At 38.3% G+C, this 13,873-nt stretch overlaps 1 protein-coding gene across 1 annotated transcript in view; it reads right to left on the bottom strand.

Annotated features, from left to right (window-relative positions):
• Window positions 1-379: 379 nt before the first annotated feature.
• The window catches only part of GPR176 (G protein-coupled receptor 176), a 28,999-nt gene continuing 15,505 nt past the window's right edge, over window positions 380-13,873 (bottom strand). The window contains exons 2-3 of the mRNA XM_058165833.1: window positions 5,448-5,700; window positions 380-2,536 (exon numbers count right to left, since the gene is read on the bottom strand). Of these exons, the coding sequence (XP_058021816.1) occupies window positions 1,432-2,536; window positions 5,448-5,700 (1,358 nt within the window). The 3' untranslated portion in view covers window positions 380-1,431. The remainder of the gene's footprint in view (window positions 2,537-5,447; window positions 5,701-13,873) is intronic.

The following is a 13,873-nucleotide window of genomic DNA, read 5'->3' as shown; positions in this document are numbered from 1 at the left end:
TATATAGGTAGTCCTTGACTTACGACCATACTTGGAACCAGAAAAGTTGTTGTTAAGTGATGCAATCACTTAATTTTACAACTTTTTTTTGCCACATTCCATAAGCGAGATATCACATGTCTGTGACTTGCAACCACCTGCTGGCTTCCCCTTTGATTTTGCTTCTTGGAAGCCAGTTGGGAAGGTTGCAGATAGTGATAATGTGATGCTGGGATGCTGCAGCCATTATAAATACCTGCTGGTTGCCAAGCACTCAGTTCATGATCAGGTGAGTACAGGGATGCTGCAACAATCATAAATGTGACGACCAATTGTAACTCACTTTTTTCAGCACCATTGTAATTTTGAACTGTTGCTAAATGAATGATCATAAGTCAAGAACTATCTGTATTCAACATGTTATGCAGTAGCATCATCAAATATATCTGTTATATCCCAATCAGGTTGCCGCAGCTTCGCTGATCAAAAGCTTGCAGGATTCAGACTATTAAAAATCAGTCCTTTAAGAAATCTAAAATCCTATGCATGAATTTGACACATGCTTACCACAAGAACATACTTAAAAATAAGAGTCCAAAATAAACAGGCAAAATGCTTAGTAAATTATAAAATGTAATTGGAATGCTTAAGGTCTTTTTAATTGTTAAAAGACATCCCAAATCACCAAGTCAAATAATGCTCCAAAAAGATTCTGGGTGCTTTTTTATGTGAGAATTCCAAGGACTGGAAGTTCCTAGATATTCACTAAATTCCTTTCCCTGGATTCTATAACTGAAGTGCCACATCTCTGTAAGGTGCATGCATGAAGTACAGCAAAACTCCAAATGACCATTAAATGTCAGCAAAGGTACTAGATTTTCTGGGCTGCCTTGCTGTCCTCTAGTGCAGTGGTCCCCAAACCCCAGTACATAGACTGGCACTGGGCCGCAGCATGCCAGAAACCAGGCTGCGCAAACAAGCTAAGCCCCATCTGCAGGATGCAGGCAGCATGTGAAACCGCACCCCCTCTGGTCCATGGCAAAATCTCTCATTATGGAACTGATTCCTGGCTGGGGCCTACTTCGTTTTCTGGACTGCTTTGTGTTCATCCTAAACTTTGCAGTCCAGATTTTTTACACCTAATTAAACAGACTTGCTGTTTTATAGTCTTATAGATCGCAGTAGAAGGAGCAGTCTGTAGGGAAAGAACAAACCAAACATACCTCTTTGAAAAACAGTCCATTTGTTTTTTATATAATGGGGGAAAGGGGCATTGTGAAATAAGGGAAGATGTGTTTCATAACAAAACCCATGTGTAAGGAACACTTAAGTTTTAGCTTTTACAATAACTGGCACAAAAATAAGCCTTTAATTTCATTTTAGCACAGATCCATAGGATCACATATATGCAAAAAGGCAGTCTTCTCTCATCATATGGAACTCCTTCTTTGACTAGGAATCCGTTTTGGGGAAGATGCTGACTTTATTGTTCCTGCTCATTTTTCGTTCTGATTTACCTCTGGGTTGCTTTGTCTGGATCAGCTCCTCTGGTGTATTTCCTAAAGGAGGCAGAAGTCGTTTCTTACTATTCCGGTTTTCTGATAGCCACTGTGGGGGCAACTCAAAAGGTCCAAAGCCCAGTTGCGTAGAATACTTTTCTTTGGCCAATTCGGCTTCTGTAGAAAAAGCTGGTGCTATTTGTGCAGCAGAATCTGCAACTGCGGGACAAACAGACCTCTGAATTTGGGTTTGTTCTACATCTAAGCTGGTTGTGGGTATCTCCTCCTGTTGGTAGTCACTGGGGTCCACAGATTTAGCTTCATTTTCGTCCTCTGTGGGCTTGAAAATTTGCTGCTGCCCAATGTGAAACATTTCTAGGAGTTGGCTGCCAGAACGAACGTGAGATTCCAGATTGGCCTCTCCAGCACTCCCAGAACTGACTATGTTCCTTCGACTATACCTTCGATGTAATTGCAATATCGTCCCTACCAAACATTTCCGTATAGATTTGTTAACAGTCAGGAAGAGAAGCGGGTTGGCCAGCAGTGATATTTTAGGCAACCAGATAGCAGTGAGAAGCAAGTATACAGAGGTATCAGAAGAATCCTGGACAGCGTGATAAACCACCATAGTCATATAGGGAATACTGCAGAAAATGAAAATCATAACCATAGACAGAAGCATGGCGTGAAGTTCAGATTCTCTCTGGGAGGCATAAGGAATAGAGATTGTATTTTGAGGAGTTCTTAAGGCAGCTATGATGACTTTTTTCTTCTGGCTGGCGCTCAGTGCCTTGCGGATGAGGATCATAAAGAGAAATACCACAGTCACTGGTAAAATCACAGTGGTAAGGTTGTAAGTGATAACATATGCTAAATGGCCAATAGAGTAACTCCAGGGCCCAGTACAAGTGGATATAGCATATATGTCTGACACATGAGTCACAGCAAAGACTGGAATGCTGGCCACCACTGCATGAGCCCAAATATAGATCAAAACATCTCGTGATTTGGCATCTGATATCTTTCTTTGCAATGGGTATAAGACTGAATAGTACCTATCCAAAGAAGAGAGAGCAGAAATATCTATAAGGGATACAGAAATGCCATTCCTTCTTATTCTACCAGATTAGACTCCATCTCCAAATAGTTACATATGCAGAATACTATTCTTTGATCTATTATGTAAATTAAACTTGAACTATTATCAGAGATACCAGGATTTAAGATGTTTCAATGTTAGATCTAGTACAGATAGTCCTCGACTTATGATCACAATTGAGTCCAAAATTTATGTTGCTGAGTGAAATATTTGTTAAGTGAGTTTTGTCCCATTTTACAACTTTTCTTGTCACAGTTAGTAAGTCAATCATTGCAGTTGTCATGTTAGTAACACAGTTGTTAAGTGAATCTGGCTTCCCCATTGGCTTTGCTTGTCAGAAGTTTGCAAAAGTTGATCACATGACCCCCAGGACACTACAACGATCATAAATAAAAACCAATTGCCAATAATCCCAATTTTGATCACATGACCATGGGGATGCTGCAACAATTGTTAGTGTGAAAAACAGACATATTCATTTTTCTCAGTGCTGTTGTAACTTTGAGCAGTCACTAAACGAAAGGTTGTAAGTCAAGGAGTATCTGTAAACAAACTTTTTAGCCACTAATTTAAACCTCTATGAAATAATAACAAATGCAACTTATACTGATCAATTTGTATCAAAGATGGGGGTTAGAATTTACCCTGAAACTTCTGTTTTTCAAATTATCTCATAACCTCTTTTGTTTCAAACTAGTTTGTGAATAGAATTGAATCAACCATGTTTCTTAGCATGTAGCAATTCCTGCCACATTACAAAAAGAATAGATTTGCTAAACTACCGTATATACTCGAATATAAGCCGATCCGAGTATAAGCCGTACGGGTCTGGATGGGGAGAAACCGGCTCAAGCTCAATCCCTCCAAGACGGAGTGGCTGTGGATGCCGGCATCCCGGTACAGTCAGCTGAGTCCGTGGCTGACTGTCGGGAGCGAGTCATTGGCCCCGATGGAGAGGGTGCGCAATCTGGGCGTTCTCCTGGATGCACGGCTGTCTTTTGAAGATCATTTGACGGCCGTCTCCAGGAGAGCTTTCCACCAGGTTCGCCTGGTGCGCCAGTTGCGCCCCTTTCTAGACCGGGATGCCTTGTGCACAGTCACTCACGCCCTTGTGACATCTCGTCTGGACTACTGCAATGCTCTCTACATGGGGCTCCCCTTGAAGGGCATCCGGAGGCTGCAGTTGGTCCAGAATGCAGCGGCGCGGGTGATAGAGGGAGCCCCTCGTGGCTCCCGAGTGACACCTATCCTGCGCAGGCTGCACTGGCTACCTGTGGCCTTCCGGGTGCGCTTCAAGGTGTTGGTGAACGTCTTTAAAGCGCTCCATGGCATAGGGCCGGGTTACTTACGGGACCGCCTGCTGCTACCGAATACCTCTCACCGACCCGTGCGCTCTCACAGAGAGGGACTCCTTGGGGTGCCATCGGCGCGACAGTGTCGTCTGGCGACACCCAGGGGAAGGGCCTTCTCTGTGGGGGCTCCCGCCCTCTGGAACGAACTCCCCCCAGGACTTCGTCAACTTCCGGACCTCCGAACCTTTCGCCGCGAGCTCAAAACTCACTTATTTATTTGCGCTGGACTGGGTTAGTTTTTTATGGGTTTTTTAATGGATTTTATTGATGGGTTTTTAATGGGTTTTTTAATGGGTTTTATTATTTGCTAAATTTTAATTGTGGCCAAATTGAATAAGTTTTTTAGTGGTATTTTAATAGTATTTATTTTGTAATAGGACTGTTTATTTTATCTGGCTGTAAACCGCCCTGAGTCCTTCGGGAGAAGGGCGGTATAAAAATTTAAATAATAAATAAATAATAAATAAATAATAAGCCGAGGTCCCCAATTTTACCCCAAAAACTGGGGTAAACTGGGGACTCGAGTATAAGCCGAGGGTGGGAAATGAGGCACCTACCGGTTGGGGAAACCCTCCCTCCCTCAGCTGAGAAGGCTGGCGCCCCGCCCGCCTCTCACTGCACCGCAGGGCTTCCCACCGTCCGGTAAAATGTGAAAAAGGAAAAAAACTCGAGTATAAGCCGTATATACTCGAGTATAAGCCGAGGGGCTTAAAAAAAAAAAAAACTCGAGTATAAGCCGTATAGACCCGAGTATAAGCCGAGGGGACGTTTTTCAGCACAAAAAACGTGCTGAAAAACTCGGCTTATACTCGAGTATATACGGTACCTAGATGTTGCATGTAACATAAAAATTCCACTATGGTACACAATAGCTCAGTTCACATGTCACATTAAGACATAATACAGTCTCTTACTTTGATAAGATCACAATGCATTATGATTTAACCTTAGTTTAGCTAGCTATGGCTTATTCAATAAATGATTAGAAGACAACCTATCCAGCATCTGCTTTGCTAGTAATGGTAATTAACAAATAGATAAGAGCAATATTAATTAGCTAGTGAAAAATTAATGCAGAACTTCTGTCATGTCCTTCAAATATTATTACAGATTCCAAGACAGTAAGGTTGAGAGTTAGAATCCATAATATCTCTTAATAAGTAGTGGTACTTTAAAAAGTGGAATTATCTTCCTTTCTTCCAATAGATGCACAAAGAAAATTACCTTTTTAATGATCAGAAAGATTAGAAAACAGACAGGATAAATTAGCAAGGTTATTTAAAAAGAACAGCCAACACCCATATTATACAAATCAGTTTGTTTCTCTTAACACAACTTCTTTCACAATATGCAATCTTTTTATTTTTTTAAAAGAAATATCAAGTTGATATGGAAATAAGACAAACAGAAAACACAAAAAATAAATCAGGGGAACAGTAATTAACAGATTTGTCCAGGTTGAACTATGAAGGGAGAAAGCTGAAAGATAACCTGCGAGTAATCATAGTGTCTTACCGATCCAGAGCAATGACAGGAAAGCTAAGGATGGTCACCGAGCAGAAGACTTTATGCATGAATTTGATGACTTTGCAGAAGATCATGGTATAGACCCACCCACAGCAATGTGGACTGGTACTGAGAACAATGTCAAAAGGCACACAGACAAGACTGGCACAGATCCCAGAACAAGCCAAGTTCTTAATAAATCGGTTTGTTACTGATTTAAAAACTGATGTCCTGCATGTCGACCACAAGACCACAACGTTTCCTGGATGAAGAGAAACAAAAAATTAAGAAAGACACATGTAATGACAGTTACCTGTAATTCTTTCATTTTATTCAGCAAACAGATTAATTCAAGCATAACTATATACCTTGCTATCTTTCTCAAACTAGGATCACATTTAATTCTGTAGATATTTACCCAGATTTAAATGCTGCTTATTACTCACCCTGGGAGTAATGATGCTTCCTAGTAGGACCATAGGATTGCAGCATGAGATATAATTTCAATAAAAAGTATTCCATAAATGTTCCAATTTCTGAATAAAGTGGCAGTGAATATAATAAATTGGTTCAATATAGAATAGAATAGAATTCTTTATTGGCCAAGTGTGATTGGACATACAAGGAATTTGTCTTGGTGCATACACTCTCGGTGTACATAAAAGAAAAGATACATTCGTCAAGAATTATAAGGTACAAAACATAATGATAGTCATAGGGAAACAGTCAATATAAATCTTAAGGATACCAGCAACAAGGTTACAGTCATACAGTGCTCTACAGCGTCATTTTGAGGGTAGGAGTTGAAACAGTTTATGTCCAGGATGTGAGGGGTCTGTAAATATTTTCACAGCCCTCTTCTTGATTCGTGCAGTATACAGGTCCTCAATGGAAGGCAAGTTGGTAGCAATTATTTTTTCTGCAGTTCTAATTATCTTCTGAAGTCTGTGTCTGTCTTGTTGGGTTGCAGAACCAAACCAGACAGTTATAGAGGTGCAGATGACAGACTCAATAATTCCTCTGTAGAACTGTATTAGCAGCTATTTGGGCAGTTTGAGCTTTCTGAGTTGGCGCAGAAAGAACATTCTTTGTTGTGCTTTTTTGATGATGTTTTTTGATGACAGTATTAACTATCTCATTCTACACATACCTATTTAATTAATGTATATACGACCTGACTCTGTGACTACCAACGTCTTACAAATTGTTTTTAAAAAATTAAAACAAGAAAACAACACAAAACGGAAAAGAACACGGATGGCAGAGACAACAGACCCAAGTAGAAACAAAGAAAAAGATAAAAATGAGGCTTCAATTATGTTCACTACAGACCTATATGAAGAGCCAGAACTTCAAATTCCTCCAAAAGCCCAGGAAGGGTTGGAGGCTGTTTGAATCTCTGTGGGAACCTCATTCCAGAGAGCAGGTGCTGCTACAGAGAAGATGCATTTCCACGATCCAGAAAAATGGCATGGTTTAATTGACGGAACCCAGAGTGATGGATTATTTATCAGATTATTTGCTCAATAAAAATGGAGTTCTTGTGAGTCATTGTTTCCTTCCAGTTTACCTTATACCCATCCTTTGCATTTACAGACAGGCTCTTTTTTTACACAGATGTGATACTTTCTCCTAGGCCCCCCGCTAAGCCCAGGACCTGCTCATCAAACTTTTTTTTTCCAGGTAGATAAACCAGCTGATTCATGCACCCATCCCTAACCCACCACACTTTATGTAGACCATTTGTGGCTGCTTTTCCTGCTGGCAGGCAACAAAGACGGAAATTCAGTGATTGCTTCCCCTTAGCTGTTCCATAGTAAAACCATAGGATTATCCCTACTGTTAGTCTCAATACTGAGGGAGAGTAAAAACCAGCAAGGAGTATTTAAATATTTATTTATTTTATTTTATTTATTTATTTATTTTATTTTGTCACAACAATATATGTAGGTATCATACAAAAAGATTATATAGTAAATAAACACATATATGGGTAAATATAAGGAGGTATAAGCATATATATAGGAAGAAGAAAAGAAAAACAATAGGACAGGAACGGTAGGCACATTTGTGCACTTATGCACGCCCCTTATGGTCCTCTTAGGAATGGGGTGAGGTCAATAGTAGAAAGTTTTTGGATAAAACTTTTAGGATTATGGGAAGAGACCACAGAGTCAGGTAAAGTATTCCAAGCACTGATGATTCTGTTATTTTCTGCAATCTAGATTAAAGCGGTTGATATTAAGTTTAAATCTATTAGTTGCTCTAGTATTATTGCAATTAAAGCTGAAGTAGTCTTTAACAGGAAGGACATTACAATAGATGATTCTGTGAGTTAAGCTTAGGTCTTGTCGAAGGCGACGGAGTTCCAAGTTTTCTAAGCCTAGGATTTCAAGTCTGGTGGGATAAGGTATTTTATTGTTTTCAGAGGAATGGAGAACTCTTCTTGTAAAATATTTCTGGACACGTTCAATTGTATTGATGTCAGAGATGTGGTGAGGGTTCCAAACTGGTGAGCTGTATTCTAGAATTGGTCTAGCAAATGTTTTATATGCTCTGGTTAGTAGTGTTAGGGTTAGGGTTATAAATATTTGAAATTGCTTGGCATTAGGGCAAAGCAGTGTTAGTACAGGTAGGGAAAACAAATCAAGATGCAACAGTGCTAATTTGGGAAAGGTACAAGAGACTGAAACACACCCAATAAGGTGGAAAAGACTTCAGTAAAGATTTATATGAAATGTAGTTTCTCTTTAGTCAATGAGTTCTCTTAAGTGTCAGAGTTGTCACATAGGAATTTCCTCCCCTTTTTATTTGGAGTCTTCCCTGCAAACATCACATTATTTTTAAAAGCTGGTGACAAAAGTCAGGAAATCTAAGCTTCTTTAAACCTCATAGATTTCAGCAAGAAACAAAATAAGTACAAAAATATGTTTGCTCATTCATAATTAAATCTTTCCTAGGCTCAGTGACTTATTCTCCTACATGTGCATAGAACTGGAGCCTTAAAATGCTTAACTCTGGAGAGATCTTCTGAATGATTAAAGCAAGCTCTGCCAATATATTATATTCTCCCCAGCTCATTCTGCCCATTAAGTTTATGGTACTCACCTATTAGCAACTGCTTCAAAGGGGAAGAAACAACACAGGCTACTCAACAGTTACCATAGCAACAATAATCTCAGGAAGCTAAAATCATTTTCTTTGGCTTGATCGCTAACTGTGACTCAATCATTTTGGTTTTATGTCTAACATGGCAAATGAGAACCTAGTACCATTTCTGTAGCAACTTGATTTGTTCAGGATTTTTTTTCTCCTTATTAAACAGAAGAACAAGAACTCCGACTTATTTACAAATACATGCTATGTTGTTTTATGACCTTGACAGCTAGTTTAAAATTATTTAGTTATATTTCACTTTACATGAAGATTAGTTGAAAATAAAGAAGGTGGGCATGTTTACTTCTTCCCTGAGACTAGTAGAGTAGTCCTTGGTGGAAGAATACTAAAACAATATTTTTACTGCGGCAGGCAAAAAAGTTCTCTATCTCTTCCCCCAGCATAATCAGATCTGACTAAATACTCATTTCCTGTTACCTTTGTGTCAAGAGTGTTTCCAAATCCTAAACATAAATATGATTTCTCAGAAAAGTATGAAAACATATTTCTAATATGCATATTATTATGAATGGGGGCTGGAGAAAACAAACTTAATTAAAATTAAAGGAGTTACAGTAATATTCTTTGAGTGTTTAATATACCCTGTCAAATAAGTTTTGTCAAGCTCCCTGCCAACCCCCTCATGCCACACTGATGTTTTTCAAAGCTTATGTCACCATAGTTGTCTCTAGCAAGATTTATTGAGATGAACAGGGTATAGCTGCAAGAATTTCAGGAAGTGAACGTGCTTAATTTAAAAGAAATATATATCCATGTCTGTTTCTGATTCTTTTCTCACAGCTTCATGTGAATTGGCAAGGAGGTCAGTCTTATTAATGAAATTTGGGAACTACACAGCTTGTTGTTTACATAAACAACAAGGGGTGTGCATAAGAGCACAAGCATGCCTACCGTTCCTGTCCTATTGTTTCCTTTCATTATATCCAATTAATATAGTTATTACATACTTATGCTTATATATGCTTACATATTGTATAGTTATTTCATGCTTATGCTGTTGTGACAAAATAAATAAATAAACAAACAAACAAACAAACAAACAAACCATGGTGCCTGGGTTTTTGTAGATCTTTGGGGGGTGTTGTCTGTTTTGGATCACTAAATGGAAGTTAAGAGATCCAGACTGTATGCACATTTGATCTAGAGTAGTATTTTTCAAACTAAGTAATGTTGGCTGGGGAATTCTGGGAACTGAAGTCAAAGTTATTTTAAAGTTGGCAAGTTTGAAAAATACTGGGCAAGAGATACTAACTGATGTAAATTGGTAGAAATTATGCAACTTAAATCCTGACTAAGTGGCTAAGACATTGAGCTTGTCGATCAGAAAGGTTGGCAGTTCGGCGGTTCGAATCCCTAGAATAGAATAGAATAGAATAGAATAGAATAGAATAGAATAGAATAGAATAGAATTTTATTGGCCAAGTGTGATTGGACACACAAGGAATTTGTCTTGGTGCATATGTTCTCAGTGTACATAAAAGAAAAGATACATTCATCAAGGTACAACATTTACAACACAATTGATGGTCAATATATCAGTATAAATCATAAGGATTGCCAGCAACAAGTTATACAGTCATAAGTGGAAAGAGATTGGTGATGGGAACTATGAGACAATTAATAGTAGTGCAAATTCAGTAAATAGTTTGACAGTGTTGATGGAATTATTTGTTTAGCAGAGTGATGGCCTTCGGGGAAAAACTGTTCTTGTGTCTAGTTGTTCTGGTGTGCAGTGCTCTATAGCGTCGTTTTGAGGGTAGAAGTTGAAACAGTTTATGTCCAGGATGCGAGGGGTCTGTAAATATTTTCACGGCCCTCTTCTTGATTCGTGCAGTATACAGGTCCTCAATGGAAGGCAGGTTGGTAGCAATTATTTTTTCTGCAGTTCTAATTATCCTCTGAAGTCTGTGTTTTTCTTGTTGGGTTGCAGAACCGAACCAGACAGTTATAGAGGTGCAAATGACAGACTCAATAATTCCTCTGTACTTTGTACTAGACCAAGTACTAGTACAGGTATCCTGCGTGAGCAGGTCCCTTCCAACTCGGTTACTGTTACTAACTTAAAAAAGTCAACCCATCTGGAGTTTTCAATCTAAGATTCTAGGTAATCCAAAAGTATACAGATGGAGTCAAAGGGAGGAAAGTGTAATTCAGTGTTCTTAAACACGGAGTAACAGAGCAAAAAGTTCATAAGGAGTTTCCAAGCATCAATAAACATAGCTACTGTCTTTTCACTGATCAAAAAAGCCAATTTAGCCATCAATCCCCAAGGAAAAAAACCCTAATCTCAATTGTATATTAATCTTCAAAATCCTCTGAATATATATATTTGAATTTTCCAGGTTTTTTACACGTCCACCAAACATGATAAATTGTCCTTCTTGCTCACATCTCCAATATAAATTTGAAGTGCCTTGATACATTCTAGATAATTTCTCTGGTGACATACCAATGGTGTGCTGGAAGCATAGTGGAGTAATATTATCCATTATCTCTGTGCTAGGTTCGCTGTCAAAATTTTTGTATTAATATTTTACAAGGAAATTGGGTGAGACCTGGCAGAGTCAGCAATTCTGATTATGAAGTAAATATCCTGCTGACTCTGCAAAGTCTTACCCATTTTTTTTCTACTGTAAAGTGTAAATGCAAAAAAATTGACATTAGGCTTGGGACCAAGAAAATATTTTAAAATGCATAATTACTTATCTCTAATAATCACGTACCTGGGTTCTAATTTGCATGAAAACTGGAACGTGACCACTGAAGTAAAAACAAGGATAGAGAAAGCTCGAACAGCATTCTTCAAAATAAAAAGGGTTTTCTGCAGTCACGACATAAGCCTAAGACTGAAAATCAGGCTTGTCAGATGCTACATCTTTTCTATCCTGCTCTACAGAGTGGAGAGTTGGTCTCTGAAGAAAGCCACTTGAAATGACTAGAAGCATTTGAAATGTGGATTTACAGCAGTGGTGAGTTTCACTTACCTTTGCTACCAGTTTGCTCGTGCGCGTGCCACAAGCATATTTGATGACATCCGGGTGAGTGGGCGGAGCCTCCCACCGCCCCTGCTACTGGTTTGCCCGAACCGGGGCGAACGGGTAGCAACCCACCACTGATTTACAGGTATAAGTTGGGTTGACAAAATCAGAGATGAGGAGGTGATAATCAACTTAGGAAAGCCAAAGGAAATAATCAAAACCATAAAAAAGCAAAAGTTAGAATATTTTGGACATGTGATGCAACACCCAGAAAAATACGGCATACTTTACTTAATCCTCCAAGGAAAGATTGAAGGCAAATGAGGTCCAGACACAAGAAGAACATCATGCCTTCAAAATCTAAAGGACTGATTTGGACAAAACTCAACAGCACTTTTTTGTGCGGCTGTTGATAAAAATAGGATCGCCAATCTGATCACCAATGTCCAATGACAGATATGGCACAAGAAGAAGAAGAATACTGGAGTAAAGAACTTACCTACTAAGTTGGAATATCCACCTGAAGCAGGAGCTTTCTGTTTTTGTAGATTTAATATCTATAATTTTTCAAGAAAAGATTGCAGCTATGAAGTTTCATAAAAATTGAATAACCTCTTCCTTAGTTTGATTTTACCCAGCATTATACAGTCAAGAATAAAAATAAAAAATATATGGATTTATTTAATTAAGTTCATTGCATTACTCTGGGTGCACTTACTTCGTTGCAGCTGTTTCAGCTAAGATGCTAGTAATTTTTTAGTCCTTCACTGTGCTTCCAATAACTTTGCTTTATATAATTTGGTGGATATTCTACAGCAAATATGAGAGAATTGTGTTCTCATAAAAGCTAATGTTCATCTTCTAAAAAGTCTAATCTGGATCCCTCAGAGATGCAAAAGTATAGGTCAGTCTATAACCTTGAATGATTGGGTGAATGATTGAGGGTAATTGGCTTCAGGCAAGCTAGAAATAAACAGATTTTTTGACCCAAAAAACAAAACCTTGATAAGTCTGATAGCTGATCTATACACGGGGCTAATTAGGGAGTATGTTTCTATTGTTTTTCCTTGACTCTCATGACTTTTGAAATCATTGAGCAAGATACCAGGCTAGATCACCTAAGGATCCCTAAGCAATTTGGAAAGGACTTTGCAATTATTCTGTTCCTGTCTCTTATGTATTCAGATGTATCTCTTAGACAAACCTATTCCTTGAAATGGCTCATATGGTATCCCTCAGGGCCCTATTTTGTTTCTAGTACTTTTTTAACATTTTAAATCATATTTTGATTAAAACATTGGAGGAGATATCAGGAGATTCATAGCTGAGTAATATTGTCATACTGATGTCATCCACATATCTTTCTATGTGACATCTCCAGAAAAAGCATGGTTCCCTTGAACACCTGCCTCCTGTCAATAAAGGAATATAGTAATTGGTATTTTACTGTACTGATATAGTGGCATTGTCTTATCACATAAGCTCTCCTCAGCCAAGGAAAATAACTGGGAGGAAGTGTTCCAGGAATCCTGAACCTCAGCAGTGATGTCACTTGAACAACTAGCAGACTCTGATGCAGACCAAATGTTCCTTCACCTAGTTTTTGAGAACACTGCCTTCTGAAGACAGAGGACCAGAAGATAGAGAAATATAGAAAAGCTAGGAGACAGAGCTACTAGCCAGAAGATGTTGATATGTATGGGCTCAGTATATCACAATGCAGTATCACAATGTCAGTGTAAACACTGGTCTGTGATTTTCTATGCCTAGCATTCATAACTACAATTTTTTTTCTTATAATTCACCTTCTCTTTTAATATCTATCACCTGTTCTTTCCAATGTAATGCTTCTTGTGAGTCTGCTTGAATACATGCTTAATTCGGATTAAATTTATGAGCACAAGATTAGTTTGATGGATTTATTAGGGCAATAATGTAGATATGAACAATTGTTCACCTGCCAGTGCATTAAGAATATTATATCCTTTTAGTTCACTATCCTATCTACTGATTTGGATGACTAGTTTTATCAACATTAGCCGCTGATATTTCTATTGAGCATCTGCATTTAAAGGTTTATAAACTGCCCTGCTCTATCACTCCCAGGAAAGCTTACAAAACTAGAACAGATTAAAAGTAAAAGAAGCATCACTTCACACTGTTATTTGTACCCTAAAATTATAATAAAATTATAATTATAATACAGAGTGGCCTGGGTAAGCCACTCTGGTGAGGAAATCCCATAAACAGGATACTTTATCTCCATTGAAATATATGTTT

The sequence above is a fragment of the Ahaetulla prasina genome, chromosome 1 (assembly GCF_028640845.1).
Source record: "Ahaetulla prasina isolate Xishuangbanna chromosome 1, ASM2864084v1, whole genome shotgun sequence".
Classification (NCBI taxonomy): Eukaryota; Metazoa; Chordata; class Lepidosauria; order Squamata; family Colubridae; genus Ahaetulla; species Ahaetulla prasina.
The sequence above is the reverse complement of the archived record's forward strand: the minus strand, read 5'-3'. Positions and strand labels throughout refer to the sequence as shown.